This window comes from Protopterus annectens, chromosome 13.part0 (assembly GCF_019279795.1).
Source record: "Protopterus annectens isolate FY-2018-M chromosome 13.part0, PAN1.0, whole genome shotgun sequence".
In the NCBI taxonomy this organism is placed as follows: domain Eukaryota; kingdom Metazoa; phylum Chordata; order Ceratodontiformes; family Protopteridae; genus Protopterus; species Protopterus annectens.
In genome coordinates this window covers 293,518,865-293,546,189 of record NC_056747.1, presented here as the reverse complement: position 1 = coordinate 293,546,189, position 27,325 = coordinate 293,518,865, and the positions used below count along the sequence as shown (strand labels likewise).

At 41.9% G+C, this 27,325-nt stretch overlaps 1 protein-coding gene across 1 annotated transcript in view; it reads left to right on the top strand.

Annotated features, from left to right (window-relative positions):
- CACTIN (cactin, spliceosome C complex subunit) overlaps nucleotides 1–27,325 on the top strand; it is a 710,497-nt gene that overhangs the window by 295,566 nt on the left and 387,606 nt on the right. Inside the window, exon 6 of the mRNA XM_044053865.1 lies at nucleotides 13,857–13,971. Coding sequence (XP_043909800.1) covers nucleotides 13,857–13,971 — 115 coding nt within the window. The remainder of the gene's footprint in view (nucleotides 1–13,856; nucleotides 13,972–27,325) is intronic.

Genomic DNA, 27,325 nt, shown 5'->3' with positions numbered 1-27,325 from the left:
GTTAAACAAGGCACAAAACTGGCAGCGAGGGACGTCGTGGCCTGGGCCTAAACAGGTGATGTAATAAGAATGAAAATCTCTGTGAGGTATTTGCTTTCCACAGGCAAGACAATTGTTAACTTTTTCTGACATCGGTTAGAGCAAGAAAAAAGGATCCCCAATGGGGTACTTAGCTTTAGAAGACTTCAGGCTTGAAACTCGAAAAAACGAAAATTTCAGGTTGCGGCCAATCGGCACTTGCGAACTGCTTCTGCTTCGGGCTCCTATGCGGCCAGAAACGCTGGTGTAACGGCGTCGGCTGCATGTTTTATACCCCTGATGACCTGACGTCATGGAAGAGGTGACAGCATCCGACGCAGAAATCCCAAGACTCTGGTATTCAGGCCGACTGAGGGCTACCTACAGGCAGATAACCCAGATGTGATGACTGCAACAGTGAAACATGAAGAACATGTGTACCAATTGTGGTAAGTGTTCACAACTGTACTTTCTAGATACAACAACACAAGTAGCATCACCACCATCTCATCGCATTTCCACTATCAGAAGTCAGGTTCATCTTTCCCATCCATCACCTTCAGCAAGAGCAGTGCTTCAAACACTAGGTTTCAAGTCAACACATTGTATTACTTCCCTTGGCATGTTTCTTTGAGTGTTCTTCAGTTGACTGTAACTGTTCAGGTGTCCATTCTTTATCAACCCTTATCCTTTCCAATTAAGCTTATTCCGATTTGCAAACAACACATCAGATGGTGGATCCAATTGGATGATACTCATTTAGGTTAATCTTTTGTTCTACCACGGCCAGTGGCCACAGTGACCATGGATGCTTCTCAACTGGGGTGGGGGCATTTCTTGGGAAGAACTGTCTAAGGTATGTGTCCACTCAAGAGACCAATCTGCATGTCAGTGTTCTAGAGACGAGTGCAGTCCTACTTGCATTGCAGGCATTTCAAGATGCTCTCCCTGTAGAAACTATTTCAGTTCAGATCGGCAACATGTCCATAGTCTGGTATATCATCAAACAAGGAGGAACTCGATCTTATCCCCTCTGCAGAGAGGCCATGAGAGTGTGGGAATTGGTGATCTCATCAGAACACATCCTAATCGTGATGCACATTCCATAGAAAACCAGTGTACTAGTGGACAAACTAAGCAGGTCCATCCTGATGTGTCATGAGTGGTCTCTCAATCAATCTGTAACAGAAATGATCTTCCATCATTAGAGTCAACCTTGCTGCGACCTCTCTGCAGCTGCCAACAACAGGTGCAGCAGGTACTTTTCTCTTATCCCAAGGGGGATTCACCGAGAGATGCTTTAGTCCACTTTTGCCCCTCAGGTCTTCTTTGTGCTTATTGTCCCGCTCTTCATTTGATTCCCAATTTTCTGCTGAAAACAAGTGGGCTGAAGAACTCATTGCCCCTTTCTAGTCTCGGCATGTATGGTTCCCCTTCCTACAGTCTCACATTCGTTATCCTCCATAGATACTGGAGGCATCTCCGTATCTCCTCTGTCTCCCATCAGGGATCCAGCATCCTAACATACAGGCCGTCAAAATAACCATGATGTTCATCATGTTGCACTGCTGCAGTCATTACACTTGGGTTATCCTGCCGTCAGGCGGTTCCCCAGTCGGCCTGAGTTCCAAAGACTTGGTCCAGCGTCGGTTGCTGTCACCTTCTCCCTGACGTCAGTGCGACAGGGGTATATAAGATGCAGCCGACGCCATTTTCTTCAGTCTTTCTTGCCGCGCGGTGCCCGAAGTAAAAGCAGTTCGCAAGTGCCGGTCGGCCAACTCCTGAGATTTTCATTCCGAATCCAGAACCGAAGTCTTCTACAAAGCTAAGTACCCCGTTGGGGAAACTTTTTCTTGCCTCAGACCAATGTCAGTAAAAGTTGATAACTGTATTTCTTGTGGGAAGCAAATACCTCATAAGGATTTCCATTCCTATTGTATCCCATGCCTAGGCCCAGACCACGACTTCACTGGTTGTTGGTTTTGTGCTAGTTTTAACAAGCGCACTATTAAACGTCGGTTTGATTTTGCCTGACATTATTTTGGCAGAAAATTCAATTATACCATGCCGTCGGAACTTCTGACGACCGGAATACATAAAAAGCGCAAAGACAAGGACAGGCATCTGAGGCCCAAAACTGATGACGAGGCCTGTTCTAGGCCGGTCGCCGGTTCTCCGGTTTTCAGCAAGGCGCCTTCGCAGCCCCTGACGACCGCTTCTGCAGAACCACAGGCTGCCTCCGACTCCCACGTGGAACTGGCTGGGCCTTTGGACACACAAGTTTTTCAACCTACCGAAACTAACCCTTCAGAGGGAACCGAAGTAGCTGAACAATCCACAGCTTCAGAGGGTGTTTTCAGACCTACTCATTTAAGCATTAAACCCTCTGCTAAGTCTAAGCCTCCCTTAAAAACTAGGAAACAAATTCAGCATTCTCCAGGACAGGACTCCATGCCTAAGAAACAAATGCTCAAAATGGCCGAAGACCTAATCACCCTGATCAGGGGGTCCCACCCCCCACCTGATAAAAAGCCCAGACAAGATGCAGACTATGAATCATCCGACCAGGTGTCCATTTCTTCAGATTCATCTTCAGACCTAGGATATTCTTTACCCCCTTATGAGGATTCTGATGCTGAGGAATCTATTCTATCAGCCTCTCCGCCTGAGGACTACTTCTTTGGGGAAACCTTACATACCATGAGGGAGCATTTCCATTGGGAAGGCCAGGATTACTCAGAATCCAAGAAAAGGCTCAGAGACTTCCTTTTACTACCTCAACACAGACCCCTTGCTATCCCGCCAGTGTTAGATATTGTGGATGATGTGTATACTGTATCCAGCTTAAATCCTGACTCCTTACCTCCAGCCCCAGTTAAACCTGATAGATATCACAGAGTCCCTGACTCACACAAATTTCTGTATAAAAGCCCTGTTGCTGACCCTGAAACTATTTCTCAGGGACCCAAAGGGATTAAGGCCTCATAAGCAAAAAACCCAGTTCCCTCTGACAGAGATTCCAGAGCATTAGACAGATGGGGAAAGAAAGTATATACGCCTGCAACTTTAGCAATGAGAGCTTTAAATTGCCAGTTTCACATGCTAATATATCAGCAATTTTTGATGTCTCAGTTGAAACAAAAAAATGCTTTCAGATTCAGATCCTCCTAATTTTAAAGAAATGCAGGATTTATTGCATGCAGCTGAACAAGTGGGAAAACATACTTTGCAATGTGGTTTTGATTCTTTAGAGGCCTCCTGTAGAGCAGCAGTTACAGGCTCTGCCATTAGAAGACATGCTTGGTTAAAAGAACATACGTTACCAGATCATGTTAAAGCAAAATTATTGGATGCACCTTTGCAGCGGGATGTGCTGTTTGGAGTTAAGGCCGAAGAGGTATTAAAGAAGATGGAGGATAAGGCAAAATCTATGCAAACGGTGAAGGATTTCTTACGGGTTCAGCCTCCTCGATTTAGCAGAAATTGGCCAACAAAGAATTGGTCCTTTCCAGTTACATACAGACCTCAAAGGGGCAGATACAGACGTCCAAGAGGTAGAGGTCAACCACAAGGTCCTTACAGGCCTTGAGAATAGGGTGCACCAGGCCAGAAAGAAGGGGAAGACAGGCCACAACCATATAAAAAGCAGCCTCAATGACTTCCCACTACAGCTGCCAAACAGCTTTCTCTTGGCAGCCCCCTTAGGAGGAACACTGGCACTTTTCTATCACAATTGGCATTGGATCACCAAAGACAAATAGGTTCTCAACATTGTATCTCAAGGTTACAGGTTCCACTTTCACACTCTGCCAAGGTTAAAAGGAATGCCAAATCTGCCACCAAATCAATGGACAGAGGCTCAAAAACAAATTACAGCACTCATGGGCATGAGAGCTATTCAAAAGGTGCCACCACAGGAGCAAGGACAAGACTCTTTCTGGTTCCCAGAAAGGACAAAGCCTGGATGCCCATTCTGGATCTTTCTTCTCTAAACACTTACCTAGATGTTCCGAAATTCAAAATGTTGACACTACAGCAGCTTCTTCCCATGCTGGGCAAGAAAGCTTGGCTCGTGACCTTGGACCTCAAGGAGGCATACCTGCATGTCCCTATCAGACAAAACTGCAGAAGATACCTCAGATTCATAGCTGGTTCAATGCACTATCAATTCTCTGCACTGCCCTTTAGCTTATCTACTGCGCCCCAGGGTCTTCACAAAGTGCCTGACACCAGTAATTGCATTTTGCAGACAGAAAGGAATTCAAATTTATCCGTACCTGGACGACTGCCTGATTCAAGCAGAGAGCAAGGACATTCTTCTACAGCATCTGGCGTTCATAAAAAAGTTATTATGTTGCCTGGGGTACACAGTAAAGAAAATAAATCAAAACTAGTGCCCTCACAAGAAATAATATTCCTGGGTGCCAGCTTGAACACAACGGCCCAGATGGCTTATCTCACTCCAGACAAGCAAGGACAACTGACTCAATACTTTCAATTGATGGCAAAAAAGACCCAACTCCCTTCAAGAAAAATTCTGCAGGCCTTGGGTTGCATGGCATATTGCATGCTACTAATTTCATATGCCAGGCTGCATATGAGGAAACTACAATGGTACCTGAAGAATGTATGGTCTCAACACTGTCAAAGTTTGGAAACAGTTATACCACTAATCCCTTGCCTTCAACAGGAGTTTCGATGATGGGCTCAAGCTTGTCACCTCAACAAGGGACAGCCTTTTACTCAACCCACAGCCAGGCAAACACTGACAACAGATGCACCCGATTACGCCTGGGGAGCACACATGGCAGGAAAATGTATTCAGGGCAAGTGGCCCGCAGAGCAAAGACATCTTCACATCAATCAAAAAGAGATGCTAGCTGTACAAAATGCCCTTATAGCTTTCAAGGACCTGCTGCATCCAGGACAACTATTACTAAAGACAGACAACACCACAGTTATGTGGTACATAAACAAGCAAGGGGGCACACACTTCTACCCCCTCTGCAGACAAGCCATGACCTTGTGGAACACAGCTCTAGACTACCAAGTTCATCTGCAAGCACAATTCCTGCCAGGAGAGAAAAACACACTGGCAGACAACTTAAGCAGAAACATCATGGATCCCTATGAATGGGAATTGAATCCACAAATATTCAGAATGATAACACAGAAATGGTGGAGCCCGGACATAGATCTGTTTGCATCCCCAATGAACTGCCAGCTACAGAAATTCTGCACAAGGAGTTACCATCCACAAGCATGGAAAGTGGATGCCCTCTCATTCAGCTGGAAAAACCTGCAAGTATACGCTTTCCCACCTCTGCCTCTCCTTCCAAAGGTACTCATAAAAGCCAGGCAAGAAGAGCCAAAGATTATCCTGATTGCACCAGACTGGCCACGCCAGCACTGGTACCCAATCTTATAGAACTTAGCACAAGAACCACCCTGGATTTTGCCTTAAATCCCACTTTTGCTAACTCAGCACAACAATCAGATACTTCACAGCCAGCTAAAGACCTTAAACCTAGCTGCATGGAAAATTCCTTAGTCAAGCAAGCAATGCCTCTCTCCAAAGCTGTTATGGATGTCATTCTGGAGGCCAGAAGGCCTAGTACCAGAAAAGCCTATTCGGATAAATTTAAGAGACTCTGTGCCTGAAACCAGGCTCACAGACTTGACCCTCTTGTCCCAAACATTCCTCAGATTCTACAATATTTAACTGAGATGCTGGACAAGGGCCTCTCTTTTACATCCATCAAGATTCACGCCTCTGCCATTTCTGCTCATTACAACACGGATCCACCAATTTTCTCTAATCCTTTGCTCAAACAGTACCTCAGAGGGGCTAAAAACATAAGACTGCCCCATAGAGCACCTACTCCAGCTTGGGACCTCAACTTTGTTTTGGAAAAATTAACTTTACCTCCCTTTGAGCCAGCTAACACAGCAGAATTAAAATATATATCTTGGAAAACTGCTCTGCTACTGGCAATAACATCAGCACAAAGAGTTTCAGAATTACAGGCACTAATGACAGTGAAACCTTTCCTCATTTTCCACCAGGACAGGGTGTCTTTAAGAACTAACCCTACGTTTATGCCAAAGGTGGTATCAAGTGTGGCTCTAAACTAAACAATTCACTTGCCAACTTTTTATCCAAAACCACAGAATAAAGGGGAGAGACTACTGCATTCTTTGGACATTCACAGGCAGTTACGCTTCTACTTGGACAAAACCAAAGCTTTCAGGAAATCTGAGCAATTACTGGTAGAATATACTGCAGGAGCACAGGGAAAAACCATTTCAAAACAGACTATTTCAAAATGGATAGGACATTGTATACGTTTCTGCTATACACACCATGGGAAGCCAGTACCTAGCAGCATTAGATCTCACTCCACCAGGGCAAAAGCCACTTCAACTGCCTACCTCAGAGGAGTACCTACCAAGGATATTTTGGAAACAGCAACACAGAGTTCTGTGCATACCTTCACCAAGCATTACCATTTGCCTTTTTACTCTAAATCCAGAGCTGGCTTCGCCACTGCTGTGCTGCAGGGCCTTATAGCCACCCCTAATGCCTTATAGAACCAGCGACCCTACATCAGCTTTGGGATTCCACCCAAGTGTAATGACTGCAACAGTGTAACACAATGAACTTAGTACAGTTTTGTACCTACCATAAATGTAGATGTTCGAGTGTAAACACTGCTGCAGTCCAGGTTACCCTCCCTCCTTCCCCTCTTACTAGCTGGTACGTACCTTTGTTTCTACCCTTTACTACCTATAGGGAGTATTTGCTGGTAACTGAAAATTGTTGTTCGCTTTTCTTATGTATACTTTACTAGCAATTTGAATTGCCTACCTACTTGGGGGCACCTGACATCTGGGGCAAGAAAAACTGAAGAAAATGGCGTCGGCTGCATCTTATATACCCCTGTCGCACTGACGTCAGGGAGGAGGCAACAGCAACTGACGCCGGGCCAAGACTTTGAAACTCAGGCCGACTGGGGAACCGCCTGATGGCAGGATAACCCAAGTGTAATGACTGCAGCAGTGTTTACACTCAACATCTACATTTATGGTAGGTACAAAACTGTACTTTTTCTACACTTTCAGTAATGGTTAGATAGCCCAGGCTCTCTTCCCCTGTACGTACCATTATTTTGGCTTCTCAAAAAAGAATCTACTAATAAAGTTTATAAGAACAAATGGAAAAGATTCTCCCTTTGGGCTTTGAATAATGAGCTTGACCCTTTCTCTGCTCCAGTGTCTGTGGTACTTCAATTTTTAGCAACCCGTTTTTAAGAAGTAACAAGTTTCTCTATGGTTAAACTTCATTTGCCAGCAATTTCTGATTTTCACACAGAGACAGAAATTATTCGTTGGCATTATCCAAAATGTGCAAAGCTTTTCTGAAGGGTATTTTTCTTCTAAGACTACCAATAAAGGATCCTTCACCTCGTTGAGATCTAACAGTTGTGCTAAAACATTTTTGAAGCTTCAGCTAAAACTGATTTTAAAATTCCTTTCATAGAAAACTGTTTTCTTAGTAGCCATTACTTCTGCAAAGAGAATATCTGAATTCCAGGCTCTTTCCTCAAAAACTCTTTACATAATTTTTCATAGAAATAGGTTACCTTCTGGGCAAACCCTTCTTTTTTTACTCAGAGAGGTTTCAAAAATAACATTAATCAGTCCATTCATTTACCAGTCTTCTTTCCAAATTTTTCAAATAAAAGAGTACATACTTCATCTCTTTGATGTACACAGACAATTACATTTTTATCTTCACAGGACTGAACAAGTTAGAAAGTCAGACCAGCTTTTTGTTTCATTTTCTCTGGGTTGCCCAATCTCTAAAGTTGATCTAGCTAAATGGATTACAGATTTGGGAGGGTGGCCTAATGGTTAAGGTCTTTGCTTTACAAACACAAGGTGCAGGGTTTGAGTCTCACAAAGGATAATTGGCTAGACTTAAAATGGCTCACAAGGGCAGTTAGTCTAGTACTAATATATGAACCTATGCTACAACTTTTTTTAATGGACAGCAATAGACCTGCCATCTTGATTGATGTAGCATTGCTTCATCTGGTAACCTTTAACTGGTTGCTGCTACCTTATCTGGTTTGGTACACCTTTTAGGAACTTTGCTGTCAAGCATGCAGTCTCCTAATTAGACAGTAGTGGTATGTGTTATGCAGCACATCAGTCAGTATTGTACTGACCTAACATAGCACACCAGCCAGACAGTTACTGGTTTGACTCTTTTTAGGAAGGTAACAGTAAGGATAATATGCTAGTGTTTAGACTTAGTGCAAGGTTTTCTGATTTGGGAGCACTGCTGTAAAAGATTTAAATGAAGATTAGGGGACTGTATTACCTTGCAGCATTGACAGACGAAGCACCCTGTGCACTGGAAGATTGTCATCTCAGTGTTTGTGACTGGAGATTAGGCCCTGCCATATAATTTTGGCAGATCTAAAGTCCTTAGCAGATGTTCTGTGAGAGGTAGTAGTTTTTTGTGACGAAAGTAACAGATGGGAGTTTCTTTGCCTTACTTATTTCAAAACTGTTCACTGGAGTGGAGAGGTTGAATATGTTTAACAGGGTAATTGAAGAAGTTATTTAGTAATAATACTTTTTTACAATGTTTTTGGAAATAAAAAAAAAACACTGAGATGCTTAGGCTACAGAATCATTCATTTAGTTATTTTATTTTATATAGTAAGACAGTATGCATGGGTTTTGTCTGTTTTTGCATTTAGGGTGAGTTTTCATTGAGTCATTTATTCTCTGCTCTAATCTTGTCCAAGAAGGTTGAGGAGAGTGATGTTGCCAGTCAGATTAGCATATGAGTGTTTAAAAATGAGGTGCCACAGAACAGCAAAAGCTCATTAATAAAGAGAAAATAGGTAAGAGTGGTAAATTAACTGAACTTTGATGTAACTTGTGCATGTGCAGTGCACTTTTGTAAGAAGAGTGAGGCATCCATTAAATTGTTAGCAGGCATTGATATGGGTAGTTGTGAAATAGTGGTAATTCTGTTTGGTCCTGTTTAGGGAGGGCTACCTGGACAGTAGAAAGCAAGGTTCTACTGAATCAAACTCTTTACATTTACAGCTGTGGAAGCTATCGGGCACATGTCTGTATTCATAACAATGTCAAAGGTGTCTTTTAATACGACACTAATCGTACTGTGTGGTTTGTGATAGCTATGGTGAGAGAGTGTAAGTAGGACATTTAAGAGGCTATAGGAAAAAGTCATCCTTAAAAAGTTTAAGGCAAATGTGTCGGACAGAAGAAGTTGAAATATAGTTGTGAGTGATTTCGGGGGGGGGGCTGTGAGAGGAATTTCTTCATAAGGATGAGTAGCATGCATGTGGAGACAACAGGAATCAAGTTCAGGTCCCACATTTGTCAGCTTTTTGTGTTGGTTTCAAGGGTATGCTTCATATTCTACGGTATAAATGCATAGCTCCTTTGTGTTTTTAGTGCTGCTTGTATATTTACACTGATGATGTGGTTTTCGGTAAAGTGATGACATTATCATGATACAAAAATGTAGCATTTGCTCGTTTAAGTGGGTTACACACATGTATGATCCTCTCTGCTGCCTGACTTGCCTCATGGTGGCTGAGGATTTCTATGCAGGGGCTACCAGCACTGCAACACAATTTGATGTCCAGAGGACAGTGGCATGACATTCAGCAGTGCTCTAACAAGGCAGGTAATTTTTTTCTGCTATGGATGTTCTTTTGGGTATTCATTGTAATTAGTATTTTGTTGCAATTTAATTGTTAGTTTTCAGTTGGTATACACAACAAACAAAACATTTTATGTATTTGGCATGCCATGTAAGGTTTAAACTGTAATAATGCATTTTCATGTGATTTTTTTTTAATTTTTTTTATAAAGATTCATTGCAAAGTATTCTAGCCTTCTCAACTACACATATAATCTGTTGTCAAGAATTTTAATTAGCTGCTTATTTTTAGCAATTCTAAGCATTTTAAAGGTAAATGTTTAAAATGTCAGGACTCACAATGTCAAGTCTAGGAATGTGGAGACTGAATGACCAGAAATCTGGAGTTACATATATAGTAAGTCTGAAACTGCATTTCTTGGAATATTCCCTTTTCTTTGCAGAGTTAGTATATAAAAGTTTGGCGGGTGCAGGGGGCATATCTGTGCATAAATATACACATAGAGAAGGAGAATAACTGAAACCGATCCTTGCAGCACTCCTAAATTTGCTGCCTTTGTTCATTTTGTATTATATAGTTTCGTTTTATATGGAATTTCTTGTTTGCCAACAAATTACGTGCCCATTTGGTTATATGTGATTTAGTTTTCATTAGTTGCATTTTCATCATGAGTTTATTATACTGCATCTTATTGAATTATTTGCTATAATGTAGATGGATTGCATCTGCTAGTGTCTTATTATTTTTATTTATTACTGCCAGTTTAATGAAGTTGTAATTTGCTAATACAGATAAATTAATTTGCTTGTACATAAGCCTTACTTCTCCTGTCTTTGTAGGTTTTCAGAGTTTCATGTGTACTCTTTTGCAACCATTACTGAAGTGTGACAACACAGAGTCTAGCTATGATCTCTCTTAGAGTGTACTGTTCCTCCCACTACCCTCATAATGTCACTCTTGCGTCTTGCTAATTGCTTACCTGAAATTCCTATGTTGTGTTTAAGAATCTGTTCAGTAAAGTGGATCACATATAATGCAAGTCTGCTACATTGATATTCAGGCTTTTACATGTCCTGGTTGAAGCCAGACCAGTGTAATCTTCGTTTCTTAGATGCTGTTGTCCTGTTCCTACAGGTAAAATAGTTAAACTTCAAAGCACCTCTACCTCCTGCCACTTTTTCTGATGAATTTATGGCTGATTCTAATCTTAACTTTACTTGGGTTGGGAGGGTGGCCTAATGGTTAAGGTATTTGCCTTAGAAACACAAGGTGCAGAGTTTGAGTCTCACAAGGAATAATTGGCTAGGCTTAAAATGGCTCTCAAGGGCAGTTAGCTTAGTACTAATTTATGAACCTTTATGAACCTATGGTTAATCAGTCTCAGTTCCTTCGTAACCCCCCCTCGCCACATGCTTTCATCTCTGCCCTTTTCTCCCTGCAAGACAGATTATTTCTGCTTTGCAGTCATAAAGTTACATGTGTTGGCATTTTGGCTGACTCTTTCAAGACAGTAAAACAAGAGCACTAGGGATTTAATTTAATAGCGTTGCACATGTATCCATTGACCTCACCGTTGTTGATAGATGTCTCCCAGTAACAAATTAATGTAGATAGGTTAGCCAGAGCCTTCAAATTGACTTATTCCTTTGGAAAGCAAGCTTATGTCTTTTCAGAACTGCAGAAAATACCAGTCACTACCACTGCATCACAGGCCAAGACTGAAGTCTGCGTCTCTCGGTGTAACTTAAACAACTCGCTTTACCCCCTGATATAATTACAGCTCTTGATGCATTTCAGTGTTTGAAGCCTAGCCCCTCTCAATCTCTTGTTCTGTTTCAGAACAACTGTAACAAAACTACTGTACATGCATGTTGCTAAATTTCCTTTGAGAGACACCCTCCCTAAAGAACTAATGAGTTTCACTTAAGTTTTAGAAGTCTTGCTGTGACTTTGTTTTACTGCCATATGTCCTCCCAGATGTGTAACTTGCATCTCTTTCTCTCTCGTGAGTTTTCTACACCCCAGAAACAAGAGCATGTGCTACTTGATTCTGAGAGATGTGATCCTTTTTGGTTTGTTGTTTCTCTGTTCTCTGTAGTTTGACCACAGTGTACGACTCTGTAATACACGTGATACCTTTGTCTGTGGCAGCACGATCCCTGTTGCATACTGTGCTGTATTAACTTGCTGATACTGACATGTACTACTTGCTGAGCAGTGAACATAGGGAAGGTCACTGGAGTACTGTTCTTTGACCTTCGCAAAGACTTTGACAGAATGGCACATCTGTCCTTCCCCAGGAATTCCGTAACACTGGTGCAGCAAAAACAAGATAAAAAAAATCTGGGGTATCAGTCAGTGCATCTGCCCAACAACCTTCTTTCTGCCCCCTTTTACTTGATACTGATGGCACTGTCTTTACTTGGTTGGTCTTATGGTATTAGCAGTTTCTCTGCCCTTATGTGTTGAAGGCTTTGAGTTGTCTCATAGCTCTAAAAAAAAAATTCAATCTTCTTAAATGCAAGTCTGTACTGTGCAGCACACCTGTTAGACTTTATTATGCCGCAAATGATTCAGATATAGCTGGGCTACTAACTTTGCTTTAATTATCTGGAACTTTGGCTGCATTGTTTGTTTCCCCCTCATTTGTGCTTACTACACAGCAAGGTTAGTTAATTTTGTTCAGAGCCTGCTTAACTGTTTAACAGATTCTAAGACCTGAATCTGTTTTGTCAAAGGGATCCTTATTCTCTAACTCTTTTACAGACTACCCATCCTACTATTTCTTCTACCTTGAAATTTTGCTACGTTTCATGCCCTTTGAGGTACCATATTTTTTTCCATACTACCTTTTCCTAGGTAAGGTTATGAGTAGGTCCTTGTGGCTTCTTTCCGTATATGGAAGCAAACTGTTCCTCAGCACCACAAAATTTCATTCTTCTGTTTTGTGTTCTTGTTCATCTTCTCAGAATTCGCTTTCTATTCCTTTCTACCTGTTGCTTGTACATTCTGAAATTGTCCGACTTTGCAGCTCAGAAATGACTACAACTCCAGATCATTGTTTTCCCGACATCCATAAGCTCTTTAAACCTTGCAGTCCTCTATGCTTCTCTCGTTTGTTCCAGGTTCAGATCTCTTCCATCTCTACCACTGTCCGTATCTCCTAATTTCATCACTACTGAACTTCTAGAGAGTTTTGCTGTGCATATGAACACCTTGTTGTGTTCTTATTCACTCACACCCCCTTAACTACCCCTTTAGTACTCCACCCTGTTGCATTTTGTCTTTTTCAGCCACCTTGTATTTTGCCATTGTTTCCCATTTTCATACTTTCTTTTCTTTCTTGTTTTTTGCATAGTATTCAAAACCACCAGCTCTGTCCTTATCAAGTGTGCCTCAATGTTGTGAGTTTCAGAATTGCTGAAGCTAATGTAAACAGCATGCCTGTTTTGCTTTCCTTGCTTACTCATTAGGGATTCCTAAATCTCCTTAATGTTAATGTCTTATGTGTTATTCTTAAGTGTCATGAGATGGGTATGTATGTACATACCAGTGTTGAGTGCTTTATATTAATACCATGTTTGAAGCTGAAGTGGATTAAGTTGTTTCAGTTTACTCTCCTGTGTGCTGTTAGGACTTGGGGTGTAGCTAACAAGGATCCAAAGAATTCAGTCGACTGACACATCGCTTGCTTGACCAATGATTAGATTAATAGTGTGATTATAATTTAATTCAGGAAATGTATTGAATAATTAAGTAAACTGTTTCCCTGTCCCTGAAGTAAGATTTGCTGCCTTCCCCTGTCTTAGAATTCAGTCCCTTTTTAGGCTCCAGGAGTGTCTTTCAGTTCATTGTCATGATGTTTGGTAAGGCAGCTTTAGCATGAACTGCTGCTGCTGACTTTGAGGAAGCACTGTGGTGTAGCTGATTTTAGCCATAAATCCTTCAGCTTATAAATTTAAATTTAGTTTCTCAGCTAGCCTTGTACTCAGACAGTAGTGTGTGTATACCCACTGTCTTGTGGAGTGATCTCCCTGATGTCTGATTTGGAAATTAACATAAACATAGCCTGGTGTTGTGCATACAGCATTGTTCTCATTATATATATTTTTTTTACCGTGTTTGTAGATTTATATGGAGCTGGAGCAGGGGAAAAATGCAGACTTCTGGAGAGACATGACTATCATTACAGAAGATGAAATAAGCAAACTACGAAAACTGGAGGCTTCTGGAAAGGGACCAGGTAATATTCAAAGTGTTAATAAGAAAAATCTACCAATCTTTCCGGCTAGAGTGATGTAAAGAATTGTATATTTTCCTGCATAGATGTTAGGCTGGGAAGGAAGTCAGTGCTGCTTGCGGCTAAGGTTGAGCCTATTTATCATAAATACTCTTCACTCTTGTGCCTTTTGGTTACAATTCCAGTCTTCCAGGAAACCCAGAGCAGTCAATTCCTTCCTTAGTACTCCTCTTTTTCCAAATTCAGCAAGATGGGAAGTCTAGATACACAGAATACAACATGGAAACCACTTGCTATAACTCATTGTACTGTTCCACTGATTTCTGTTGAGCTATTTGAAGAAAACACTAAGAAAGCTAAACATCAAGGCATCTTCACGAATTGAAGAAATAAAAAAAAAATCTGAAGAAATAAGGCTAAAATGTATGTTGAGGCATTTGTATCTCTCGTCAGTAAAATATTTATCCACCTCTGTCATTCTACTTTGTGGACAACATGCTGTCAGTGTCCCATCACTTAATGGAAAGATGAAGTAAGTAATGCTAGCAGTTACCAACCTTTCAGTCTTACAAATTTCATAATTAAATTGTTTCTGACATGTTTTGTCAAATTATTGGAAGAGGATCTGAATAGACTTGGTGTCTGTAGGTATGGTCAGTGTGCTTACCTAGCCAGCTTCTTTTGCTGCCTTGGCTTTTCCTTGGTTTGTAAGTGACCTTATCAGCATTCCTGATAAAGGCATACAGATGGGCACTGTGTGCCTTTATTTCAAAAGGGCCTTTGACAGGGTCATGCCTGATACAATACTATACAAACTAGTCAGGTTTGGATTTAGAATTTGTCAATATATTGTCAACTGGATAGGCAATTGGATAAGTAGCAGGAAGTATCGAGTACAATTGCATAATTAAGCAAGCATCTTAAATTACATGAGTTAGGGAGACCCACATACATCCCTGGTACCTTAGCCTTATTGTGGATTTTATTGTTATGGTAAGGCAGCAAAGTATTCTGACAACACAAAGCTGTGGTATTCCAGACAAGCAGGATATAGTTATAGAATGTCTTATTTTTATATTAATATTTGTCTTTACATGTTATTGTAATTGGTTTCTAAAAAAGTTACACATTTAGCTTTCTGTCTGATAAGAACAAAGATAATTTGCATAATGCAGAGAACTTGGAATCATCACTGACAGTTAAGTTACTTTTAGCACACGTATTGACTGTATCTGTTGCTTTGGTAATCGGACTGTTTTAATTCATTTTGAGGTATTTTAGGAACTGGAATGTTTCCATTGTTAGGTAATACTTAACTGTGTTACTAAAAGTAAACCAGAGTGTGGTGTGCTGTCTGCATGTGGAATCCACATGATAAAACGTATCCGATTAGAATTTGTAAAAAGGAATTTCATAGAAAGAATATCGGCCATCAGATGTTTTTCTTAAGTGAAAGATCAGTGTCTTTGAATATGTTTTCTGTGAAATATAGGAAGTAACTGGGAGATCTAACTTAGGTGTAGTCCATCTGGTTATGTAACCCTTTTTAAACAGTTAAACTCGCTTGTCATACCCAGGTCAGCAAGTTTAAGGCAGAGTAATATCAGACTGCTGATGTCTGCAATACTTTCAATTCGTTCATGGTATTGGTTTAATTGTGGGATACTGCATCATTCGAGGTCAAGCAAATGCTATCTACATTAAATTTTTTTAAGTTATGGCTTTAGATGAATTTTTGTGAACATTTTTAAGTTATGGCTTTAGGTGAATTTTTGTAGTTGGCATGCAAGTTTTTTCCGTCTGTACAGGTATGAATATGAGTATTAGAGCTAACCCCATTCTGTCTGTCCCACCCGAAAAGCTTTTACTCTTTCTTTCTTAATCCCTTAGTTGTAGCCCTCAAGCTGTCAGTTAACAGTCTTGTAGACAGTAGTGTCCCATCACTTCCTCATAGTTTATTTACAATAGTAAATTATCAATGTATGGTAAAATTCCACGAAAAACTACTCCTACCACCCAAACCCTGTTGTTTTCATTATGCAAAATACATACATCATCTTCTTCTTTCAGCTTTCCCCGGTTAGGGGTTGCCACAGCGGAACTCCGGTCCGCTAATGATTGGCAGTCAATTTTTATGGTGCCAAGTTACCAGCCTGACGCCCAACCTTCAACGAAGGCACGCCCATTCACGCATATCTTTCAAATGCCACTCAACCGCGGGGAGGACATGCAGACTCCACACAGAAGGGCTCCTTCCGAGAATCGAACAGAAGAACCTCTTGCTGTGAGGCGACAACGCTACCGCTGCATCACCGTGGCTTGTAAAATACATACTTCATACATTTTCTAAATAACACAGGATTGCCACACTTACCTTATTTGTATCTTTATACTAATTGTTCTTCTAATATGCTCTTTCAGTGTGAGCTTTAATAATTCCTTTATATGTTATGCGTTCAAGAAGCATACTTTCTATCCAACCTGCTCTGTCCTAACACACTTATTGAACTACATTGTCAAGGAGTGGCAGCAGAAAGGGGTGGTGAAGGTAAGGAGTTATATAGGGAGTAAAACGTTGAAGACATTTGTAGAAATGAGAAAGCAGTACAAGATAAAAGAAAATTAAGGATATTGCTCAGCAGATGATGAAGTGTAGGAAGCAGAGGACAGTGGAAAGCAGACATAAAGAGTGGGAGGTAGGCATGTGAGTTGGTAAGCAACAGGAAAGTCATGGGGTATAGAGTGTGAGATAATGACAGGAGGGTAAGGTTCAAGAGGTTTAGGAAAAGCTGTGTAGAGATGGGTAGCACATATGGGGGAGAAGAGCAAGTATAAGAGAAGTCTTGGCAAGCATGTGTATAGTAGAATATTGTAGGAGGCTTGTATGATCGGGCAGTGCAGCTTCCCTGTAAATAATGTAAAGTAGTTGTACGATCAGATGTGGCTTCCGTGTAGATAATATAAAGCAGTTGTATGATCAGATGTAGCTTCCGTGTAGATAATATAAAGCAGTTGTATGATCAGATGCAGCTTCCGTGTAGGTAATATAAAGCAGTTGTATGATCAGATGTAGCTTCCGTGTAGATAATATAAAGCAGTCGTGTGATCAGATGTAGCCTATCTGTAAGTAATATAAAGCAGTTGTATGATCAGATGTAGCATCCGTGTAGATGATATAAAGCAGTTGTATGATCAGATGTAGCTTCCGTGTAGATAATATAAAGTAGTTGTATGGTCAGATGTAGCTTCTCTGTAGGTAATATAAAGCAGTTGTATGATCAGATGTAGCTTCTCTGTAAATAGTATAAAGTAGCTGTATGATTAGATGTAGCTTCCGTGTAGATAATATAAAGTAGTTGTATGATCAGATGTAGCTTCTGTATAGGTAATATAAAGTAGTATGATCAGATGTAGCTTCCGTGTAGGTAATATAAAGTAGTTGTATGATCAGATGTAGCTTCCGTGTAGGTAATATAAAGTAGTTGTATGATCAGATGTAGCTTCTGTATAGGTAATATAAAGTAGTATGATCAGATGTAGCTTCCGTGTAGGTAATATAAAGTAGTTGTTTGATCAGATATAGCTTCCGTGTAGGTAATATAAAGTAGTTGTATGATCAGATGCAGCTTCTCTGTATGTAATATAAAGCACCTTTTAGCATAGAGAAGAGTAGAATGAACATCAGTACTATGTGATGGAGATGGGAGAAGGGGAACAGTATACATATGTGTATGGTGGGTGTTGCAGTGTATTGAGGGAGATTTGGAATTTGTATTGGAGTTGTAAAGGAAGGTTGATAGGGGGATAAAGAAGCATATAGGTGTTTTGTCTATTTGGTGTGGTGAAGTAAAATGGAAAATGGCCAGGAAGCAGAAGGGGGTGGACTGATGTTGATTCATGCACGTTTAAAATGGTGAAGCAATGCTTTATGACATGGTGGTTGTGAGGAAGAGGTATTTGGAATGCTTTGAAAAGATACAGAAGGGGCACAACATGCAATGGAAGGCATATAAGAAGATGATTTGTAGGTGGGTTTAAAAAGGTGGTAAAAGCAGGTGAATGAGCTGGATCATTGGATGGGAGGGATTATTTTTAGGGAAGTGGAAGAGTATGGGCGTACTAGGTTGAGATTTGTGGGGCATCAGGGTAGTGGATTGAAAGGGATAGTACCTGCTGTTAATCTGAGTGTTCCAGTGACCGGTAGGATGTTGGTTTTAAGGGATTAGGAATAAATTCCATCATAGTTGTGTGAGCATCTTATATACTTGGTCCAGAACCTCCCTAAAGCATGTAATTTGACAGTACACTTTAAAATATACTGACGGTACACTATCCTTCCCTAGAACATGCTGCATCCTACTGTCTTCACTTACTTTTTTTTTGTTTGTTTTGCTTCCCCTCAACTAATTACTTTGCTTAAATCAACCCTTGTATCTTTCCCATCTCTGTTAATTATCCTTTTAATTTAGCCCTACTTTTGTTCCAGCTAAGCATTTCATCCAGATGCTTCAGTGTTGTTCAGCAAAACCCTTCATCATTCCTTAAACTGGTAATACATAAATTCTTATGATTCTCTCAGCAAAAAGAGGGCCACTATTTCCATCTTCTCTCTTGAAAAATCCTTCTTCTAATTTGTCCTTTAATATGATGATCTTCGTGTTTCACTGTTGTAGTCATTACATTTGGGTAATCTGCTTGCAGGTTGCCCTTAGTCGGCCTGATTAACAAAGTCTTGGGTCCTGCATCTGTTGCTGTCCCTTCTTCCATGACATCAAGTCGTCGGGTATAAAACATGCAGCCGCCGCCATTACATCAGTCTTTCTTGTCGTGCGGTGCCCAAAGCAGAAGCAATTCACAAGTGCTGGTTGGCCGACTCCTGAAATTTTCGTTTTCGAGTTTCAGAACTGAAGTCTTCAACTAAAAGCTAAGTACCCCATTGGGGAAACTTTTTTTTGCTCCTTACTAATGTCAGTAAAAGTTAATAATTGCATTACTTGTGGAAAGCAAATACCTCATAAAGATTTTCATTCGTACTGTATTCCTTGCCTAGGCCCTGACCACGATGTATCTTGCTGTCGGTTTTGTGCTTTATTTAATCAACGCGCTATCCTTCGTCGGTATATTTTTGCCTCTAAATATTTCAGTTCTCGGTTTAATTATCCAGAAATGCCGTCGGTTAGCCATCCGACCACTGGGATTCTGAAAAAACGCAAAGATAAAGACAGAGACAGGCTGCCGAGGTCCAAAACTGCCAACGACGCTTCCCCTAAGCCAGTCGCCAGTTCGCTGGTACTCAGTGAGGCACTTTCGCAGCCCCTGATACCCACTACTTCTGATTTGCAGGCCTCTACTGAGACCCATTTCTATGCCGCGAGATACTTCAACTGTGGAACCAGCAGATGTCTCTACCTTGGATGGGTCCGGAGCCGCTGTGCGCGCACCTGCTTCGAGGGTGTATTCAGGCCTACGGACTTACATATTAAATTGACGCCTCCTTCTTTACTAAGGCCTAAATCTCGATCCATGTCTAAAAAATCGACGCCCAGGCCACATGCTCAGGCCTCTATGCCTAAAAAACAAATGATAAAAATGGCTGACGATCTAATAACTCTAATCAGGGGTAGCCAACTCCCCCCCCCCCCCTCCCAAGAGGCCTAGGGCTGAGTTTGATTATGAATCTTCTGATCAGGATTCTGTTTTTTCTGACTCTTCTGATGACCTGGTTTTGTCTTTACCTACTTATGAGGATTCTGATGCAGAGGACTGTATTCCCTCTGCTTCCCCTCCTGAGGATTTTTCTTTTGGGGAACCTTACATACTCTACGGGAGCATTTTCACTGGGAAAGCCAGGAATTTTCTCATTCAAAAAAGAGGATTAGGGATTTCCTTCTCCTACCTCAGCATAGGCCTTTGGTTAGTCCTCCTGTACTAGACATTGTTGATGATGCTTTCTCGGAATCCTGTTTGACCCCTGATTCCCTGCCTCCTGCTCCCAGTAAACCTGACAGATACTACAGGTTCCCCGAGTCCCACAAGTTCCTTTTCAAAAATCCTATTGCAGATCCAGAAACTATTTCAGAGGGACCAAAGGGCATTAAGGCTTCTATTGCTAAAAATTCTACCCCTTCTGATAGAGACTCCAGGGCTCTGGATAGATGGGGTAAAAAGGTTTATACTTCAGCAACCTTGGCAGTTGGAGCTTTGAACTGCCAATTTCATATGTTAAAATGTCATCAACATGTTATTGGACTGCTTAAACAGAAAATCATGTTTATTCCTGACTGTGTGGAAAATAAAGACTTACAGGATTTAATGCATTCTGCTGAACAAGTTGGAAAACATACTTTGCAATGTGGTTTTGATTCTTTAGAGGCCTCTTACAGGGCTGCTGTTACTGAGTCTGTGCTTAGAAGGCATGCTTGGCTTAAGGAGCAATCTTTGCCTGATCATGTTAAAGCTAAATTGTTGGATGCTCCTTTAAATCAGGACCGCCTGTTTGGCAACAAGGCTGGGGAAGTTCTTAAAAGACAGAAGATAAAGCTAAATCTATGCAAACTGTTAAAGATTTTTTTTACAAGTTCTGCCTCTTAGATTTAGTAGGCACTGATCTTCTAAGACTTGGTCCTTTCCAGCCCCTTCCAGGTCTTCTCAAGCCAGACCCAGACACAGCAAAACGCCCAGGTTTCAGTCCCAGGGGACTAACAGAACTAAGCAGTGGGGGGCCTCCACTTCCAAGTCTGGGAATAACAAGACACCCCCCTATGGTAAACTGTCTCAATGACTTCCTTTTAAAATTTTCAAGCACTTATCTTCTGACTGCCCCTTTGGGGGGAAAGATTGCTCTTCATGCAAAGAACTGGGAACTCATTACCCAGGACAAATGGGTTTTAAATATAGTGTCCCAGGGATACAGATTTCACTTCCACATGTTGCCAACACCAAGTGGGGGGCCAGACTTTCCCCAAAATCAGTGGGCAGAGGCTCAAAAACAAGTACTTTCTCTCTTAGGCATGGGGGCTATTCAGCTGGTACCAGAAGAGGAAAAGGGACAAGGTTTCTACTCCAGACTTTTCCTGGTACCCAGAAAAGACAAATCATGGTGTCCAATCCTGGACCTGTCTACTCTGAACATCTTTCTGGAGATTCCAAAATTCAAGATACTGACTCTTCACCAATTACTTCCCATGCTAGGCAAAGACGCCTGGTTGGCAACATTAGATTTAAACAAAGCATACCTGCACATCCCAATCAGGGAATCTTGCAGAAGATACCTACGCTTCAAAGCAGGCTACACGCACTATCAGTTCTCTGCACTGCCCTTTGGCTTATCTACTGCGCCCAGGGTATTCACAAAGTGCCTAGATCCAGTTATTGCATTTTGCAGGCAAAGAAGTATTCAAATATACCCATACCTGGACGATTGCCTAATTCAGGCAGAAAGCCAGAACATACGTTTGAATCATCTGGCATTTGTAAAAAGGGTTCTAATTTGTCTGGGGTACACCATAAACGAAAAGAAATCACAACTGGTACCCTGTCAACAAATTACATTCCTGGGAGCAAGCTTGAATACAACTTCCCAGATGGCTTACCTCACGCCAGCAAAGCAGATTCATTTGACAACCTACTTCAAACAAGTGGCCACAAAAACCATGCTGTCTGCAAGACAAATACTGCAAGTCTTGTGGTTCATGGCCCCCTGCATTCTTCTAATTCCATATGCAAGACTGCATATGAGGAAACTACAGCGGTATCTAAAAAGCCTTTGGAGTCAACATTCTCACAGCCTAGAAACAATGATTCCTATCATACCTTCCCTATGCCTAGAGTTCCTTTGGTGGGCAGAGGCCTGCCACCAAAACAAGGGACTAACTTTCACACCATCCCCTGCCGCCCAAACCCTAACAACAGATGCATCAGACTATGCATGGGGGGGGGGGGGTCACCTGGCAGGGAAGTGCATTCAGGGCAAATGGAACCCAAGTCAAATGCTCCTGCATGTCAATCAAAAATAAATGTTAACTGTACAGAATGCTCTAACAGCCTTCATGGACTACATTCTTCCAGAACAACTAATGTTAAAGACGGACAACACCACGGTTATGAGGTACATAAACAAGCAGGGGGGTACACATTCTTACCCCCTCTGCAGACTAGCCATGGCATTGTGGAACACAGCCTTGAGCTATCAAGTGCACCTACAAGCTCAATTCCTGCCAGGAAAATTAAATACACTGGCAGATGGACTAAGCAGAAACCTCATGGACCCATACGAGCGGAAACTGGAACCAAGGATTTTCAACATGTTGACAAGTGAATGGGGGAGCCCAGATATAGACCTGTTTGCCTCCCCCCAGAACTACCAATTGGACAAATTTTGCACAAGGATTACCCACAAATAAGTGGATGCTCTGTCCTTCAGCTGGAAAAACCTATCAGTCTATGCCTTCCCCCCGCTGCCTCTGGATGATTTTGATTGCTCCAGACTGGCCGCGCCAACACTGGTACTCCCTCCTGCGCAGTGTGTCATGGTTATCTCCATGGCACCTGCCTCAGACTCCTTCCCTGCTGTCTCAGCAGGAGAAACAGATTCTGTACCCTCAGCTTCCAACACTGAACCTTGCAGCCTGGCTAATTACTTAAACTCTCCCTTACCATCCCTTAGCAAACCTGTGATGGATGTCATCTTAGAGGCAAGGAGGCCTAGTACTAGAAAATCTTATGCTGAAAAATGGAAAAGATTCTGTGCCTGGAACCAATCTCAAGGGATAAACACAGCAGCGTCCAATTTACCTCAGATTTTACAATGCTTAACTGAGATGCTTCACAAGGGCCTCTCTTTTTCCTCCATTAAAATCCACGCCTCTGCCATTTCAGCTCATTATAACACAGAACCTTCCCTCTTCTCTCATCCACTGCTCAAGCAGTACCTCAGAGGGGCCAAAATTTGAGACAACACAGGAGAGCTCCAACCCCAGCCTGGGACCTTAACTTTGTATTGGAGAAACTCACTCTACCTCCTTTCAAGCCAGCTGCTACTGCAGACTTAAAATTTCTTTCTTGGAAAATAGCTTTCCTTTTAGCAATCACTTCAGCTAGAAGGGTATCCAAATTACATGCCCTTATGGCAGTGGAGCCTTTCATCATCTTTCATGCGGGCAGGGTGACACTCAGAACTAATCCATCCTTCATGCCCAAGGTGGTATCCAGTGTGGCTCTTAATCAGTCCATTCATTTGCCAACCTTCTTTCCCAATCCACAGAACAAAGGGGAATGGATTCTGCATTCCTTGGATGTGCACAGGCAACTTAGATTCTACTTGGACAGGACTAAATCTCAAAGAAAATCTGAACAACTGCTGGTAGTATTTGCTGCAGGGGCAGAGGGGAAGGCTATTTCAAAACCAACCATTTCTAAATGGATAAGCCATTGCATTCATTTCTGCTATAAGCACCATGGAAAACCTATCCCCCCAAGGGATCAGACCTCACTCCACCAGGGCTGCATCTACTTCTACAGTCTTTGTCAGAGGCGTTCCTACCAGGGACATCCTAGAAGCTGCTACCTGGAGTTCTGTACATACTTTCACAAAGCATTATCATTTGCCAATTTTCTCTAAATCCAGAGATGGCTTTGCCACTGCAGTCTTGCAGGGCCTTATAGCTGGCCCTAATACTATGTAAACACCTCCTCCCAACCATAGCTTTGGGAATCTACCCAAATGTAATGACTGCAACAGTGAAACACGAAGAACATAGTACACATACCATAAATGTAGATGTTCAAGTGTATTCACTGTTGCAGTCCTGGTTACCCTCCCTCCTGCCCCCTAACTTCTTTTGGCTATACCTCTACTTTCCTTTACTATGCTTAAAAGCCTTTTTGGTGTGTTTGCTTTTTTGTTGGAGGTATACCTTTGTGTTTTTATGTTTAATTGCTCCCCATTAGGGGGGCACCTGACATCTGGGGCAAGAAGAACTGGTGTAATGGCGTCGGCTGCATGTTTTATACCCCTAACGTCATGGAAGAAGGGACAGCAACTGACGCAGGACCCAAGACTTTGTTAATCAGGCCGACTGAGGGCAACCAGCAAGCAGATTACCCAAATGTAATGACTGCAACAGTGAATACACTCGAACATCTACAATTATGGTAAATGTACACAGCTGTACTTTCTATATTCACCTGAAAAACTTTTACTTCCTTATCACGAATGCCTTCATCTGTTTCCTGTCATGCAACTCTTTACACTGCACTCTGTAAATTTCCTCCTTTCTTCTCAATGCCCTTATTTCCTGTTTCTCCTGGCAGATTTTTTTGTAATTTCATCACCACTCCAGCCAGTCTTTGTAAAGCATTCTGATGTCTAAGTGATCTTTCTATACGGGTTATAACTATTTCTTAATACCTTTTCCTGTATAGTTATCTGTTAAGTCCATGGTTGCATTCTTTCTTTCTTTGTCTCTCCCTTTCTTTAAATTTAGTTACAACCTTATTTTGACTTAAAAGTATCTGCTAACATTTCAAACTACTACAAAAATGCTGCCAAAAAGAAATGTGTTGTAGTTTTCGTCTCCCATTGTACTACAGTTAAACTGTCCAAACTCTCAGTGGTGGAATTCCCTTATCTGATTTAGCATAACTTTCTTGCTTTTCCACCTCCTTTATCTCAAACCATAGTTAACATCTCCAGTTCCTTTAAAATGAATTAATGGTTTAACTGCCTGCAGAAGTTCCTGCTTAAGATCAAAGATCACACCAATAATGGACTTCCTACTGATTAACAGGTTGATTAGAACTCTCCCATTGTGAAAAAAAATACTCTGGGGGGGTGGTAGGGTGGGAAGATGGCATAATGGTTAAGGTGTTTACTTTATAAACACAGGGTACTGGATTTGATTCTCATATGGAGTAAATGGCTAGGCTTAAAATGGCCCACAAGGGATATCTGCGTAGTGACTGAGACATGGTTTAAAATAGCGGAGAGCACGCTGGATGCGCTGGGTATAACGTCTTCCACACATTTAAACCACCTACTGCGCAGGAGGGGGAAAAGGTGATGGTGTCTCAGTCTACATTCAGAAGAGACTTGCATTAAGGCTGATTAAAGCAGCATGATGCACTAAAGCTTCTTCGTGACCAAATAACTATCAGGCCAAAGACCAAATTACCACTGTAACAGCTACAAACAAATGCAAACTGAGGGTCATGCTGCTCAACGCTAGAAGTCTAAATTTCAAAATGCACTCGCTTGAAGCACTCCTTAAAATGGAGAACATTGACATTTGTGCTGCAACAGAGACCTGGTTGAAGGCAGCAGAAAACACCCCTTCACTACCATGCTATAACTCATTCCACACCTTTCAGCCCCAGAACTTGGACCGGAGCTCCAAAGATGGTGGTGTTTCCATATTCATAAAGGATGCGCACACCTCTGGACTGGTAGCCCAGCATAACTCATCTGAGATACTTCAGGTGTAGCTAACATTGGGTAAGACAGTGATTCAGGTCGTAGCTTGCTGTAGGTCCCCAACCATGTCCCAAGACTCACACTCCACATTCCTAAGCACCCTGGAGAATATTAGTGTCCAACCTATCACTCTCATACTGGGCGACTACAAGCACCCCTCCATTAACTGGTAAAACTACTCATGTACCAATACACTTGCCCAACACTTTCTGGAATTCATTAATTCCAATGCCCTGGACCAGCTTGTTCTTACCCCCACTAGAGGTAGCAACATCCTTGACCTGGTCATACCATTGCACTACACCAGTAGTCAACTCCTCCCTGGTTAGATCCGACCACAAACTAATCACCTTGGAAATCACCCCCCCCCCCCCCACAAAGGTAACCACCATGAAAAACTGGCTCCTAAAAACTGAGGTGGCTAACTTCACGGCACCCATGCAAATGGAGAATAGTTGCATGACCACTGAATCATACACCAGTGCACTATACGAACATGTACACAAATGTCCATTCCCTTTTGATGGTTCTACATACAACATTGGCATCCCCACTAAAATCAGTGATGAATGCCGAACCAAAGTTCCCCTCATTCTTATTTTCTTTCAAACTTAAATGATCACCTACAGGGCTAAATTTGGGAATTCACAAAATTGGGGCATATTTGCCTGTCCTCTCACTATTCACCTCCTGTTTCACTTGGGTGATTAAAGTTTCTGGGTATCCACGTTCACAAAACATCCCATGTAACACATCACATTCCTTTCTAAATTCTTCATCATTCGAAGTCATTCTACTAATTCTTACAAATTGCCCTTTTATAATACCTTTCTTAGGTTCATAGGTTCATAGGTTCATACTAGGCTATCTGCCCGAGGGCATTTATAAGCCTAGCCCATCGTTTTGTGGCTTACGCCACCCCTTTAGTATGGGGAACTATACCCATTATTTTGCTGTGCCTCTGTCGAGCAGTGACACTGAGGTAATTCCTGGGGTATATCTGCGATCTCCCATCCATTGGTCAAGATTTCTCTTGAACAAGGCCAGCGAGGTGCTCTGCCTCACATGTACCGGGATTTTGTTCCACAGCATAGGGAGTCTTTGGGTGATGAATCTATCCCTCCAGCACGTCCTATTAATAGCCGTGTCGAGGTTTAAGTCTCCTGCCCTTGTGGCTCTGATGGATCTAGATTTTTTGAGGTGAAGCATATTCATCAAATCTGGGTTTGACATGGCCTTGTATGTTAGGCAAAGGTCACCTCTGAGCAAGCGGTGGCGACTGAATAGAGCTGGAGTTCTTTCAGTCGGGCAGCATAGGACAGATTTTTGAGACCCTTTATCCTTTTGGTGAGGAACTTTTGTGTCCTCTCCAGCTGCTGCAAGTGTCGGGTCAGATACATTCGAATGGGGCATTGTACTCAATCATTGGTCTGATGAGTGATGAGTAAAGGGAGACTATGACCTCCCTTGATCTAGATGAGAATCCCTTCATGATAAGGTGGGCAATGTAGAAGGACTTCCTAACTACTTTAGCTACATGGGTGTCGAATGACAGACTACTATCAACCTGGGTCCCCAGGTCCCTGATAACTTCTTCTGTGCTCAGTGGATTGCCACCTATTTGGTAGCTAGGGGTAACCTTGTTTTTCCCGAAGGGTATGACTATGCATTTTTGGCATTTAACTTTAGGCCGTGGCTCTGGCACCAGTTATCCATTTCTGTGAGACCCTTCTGAAGGATATCTGTGTCAGATGTGTTTTCTACTATGGCCCAGTTTGCAGTCATCTGCAAACTTTGTCAGCCATAACCCTCCTGTGTTTGCTTGTACTTGAAAAGTAGATGCCAAACAAGAGTGGGCCCAGGACTGAGCCCTGTGGGACACCACTT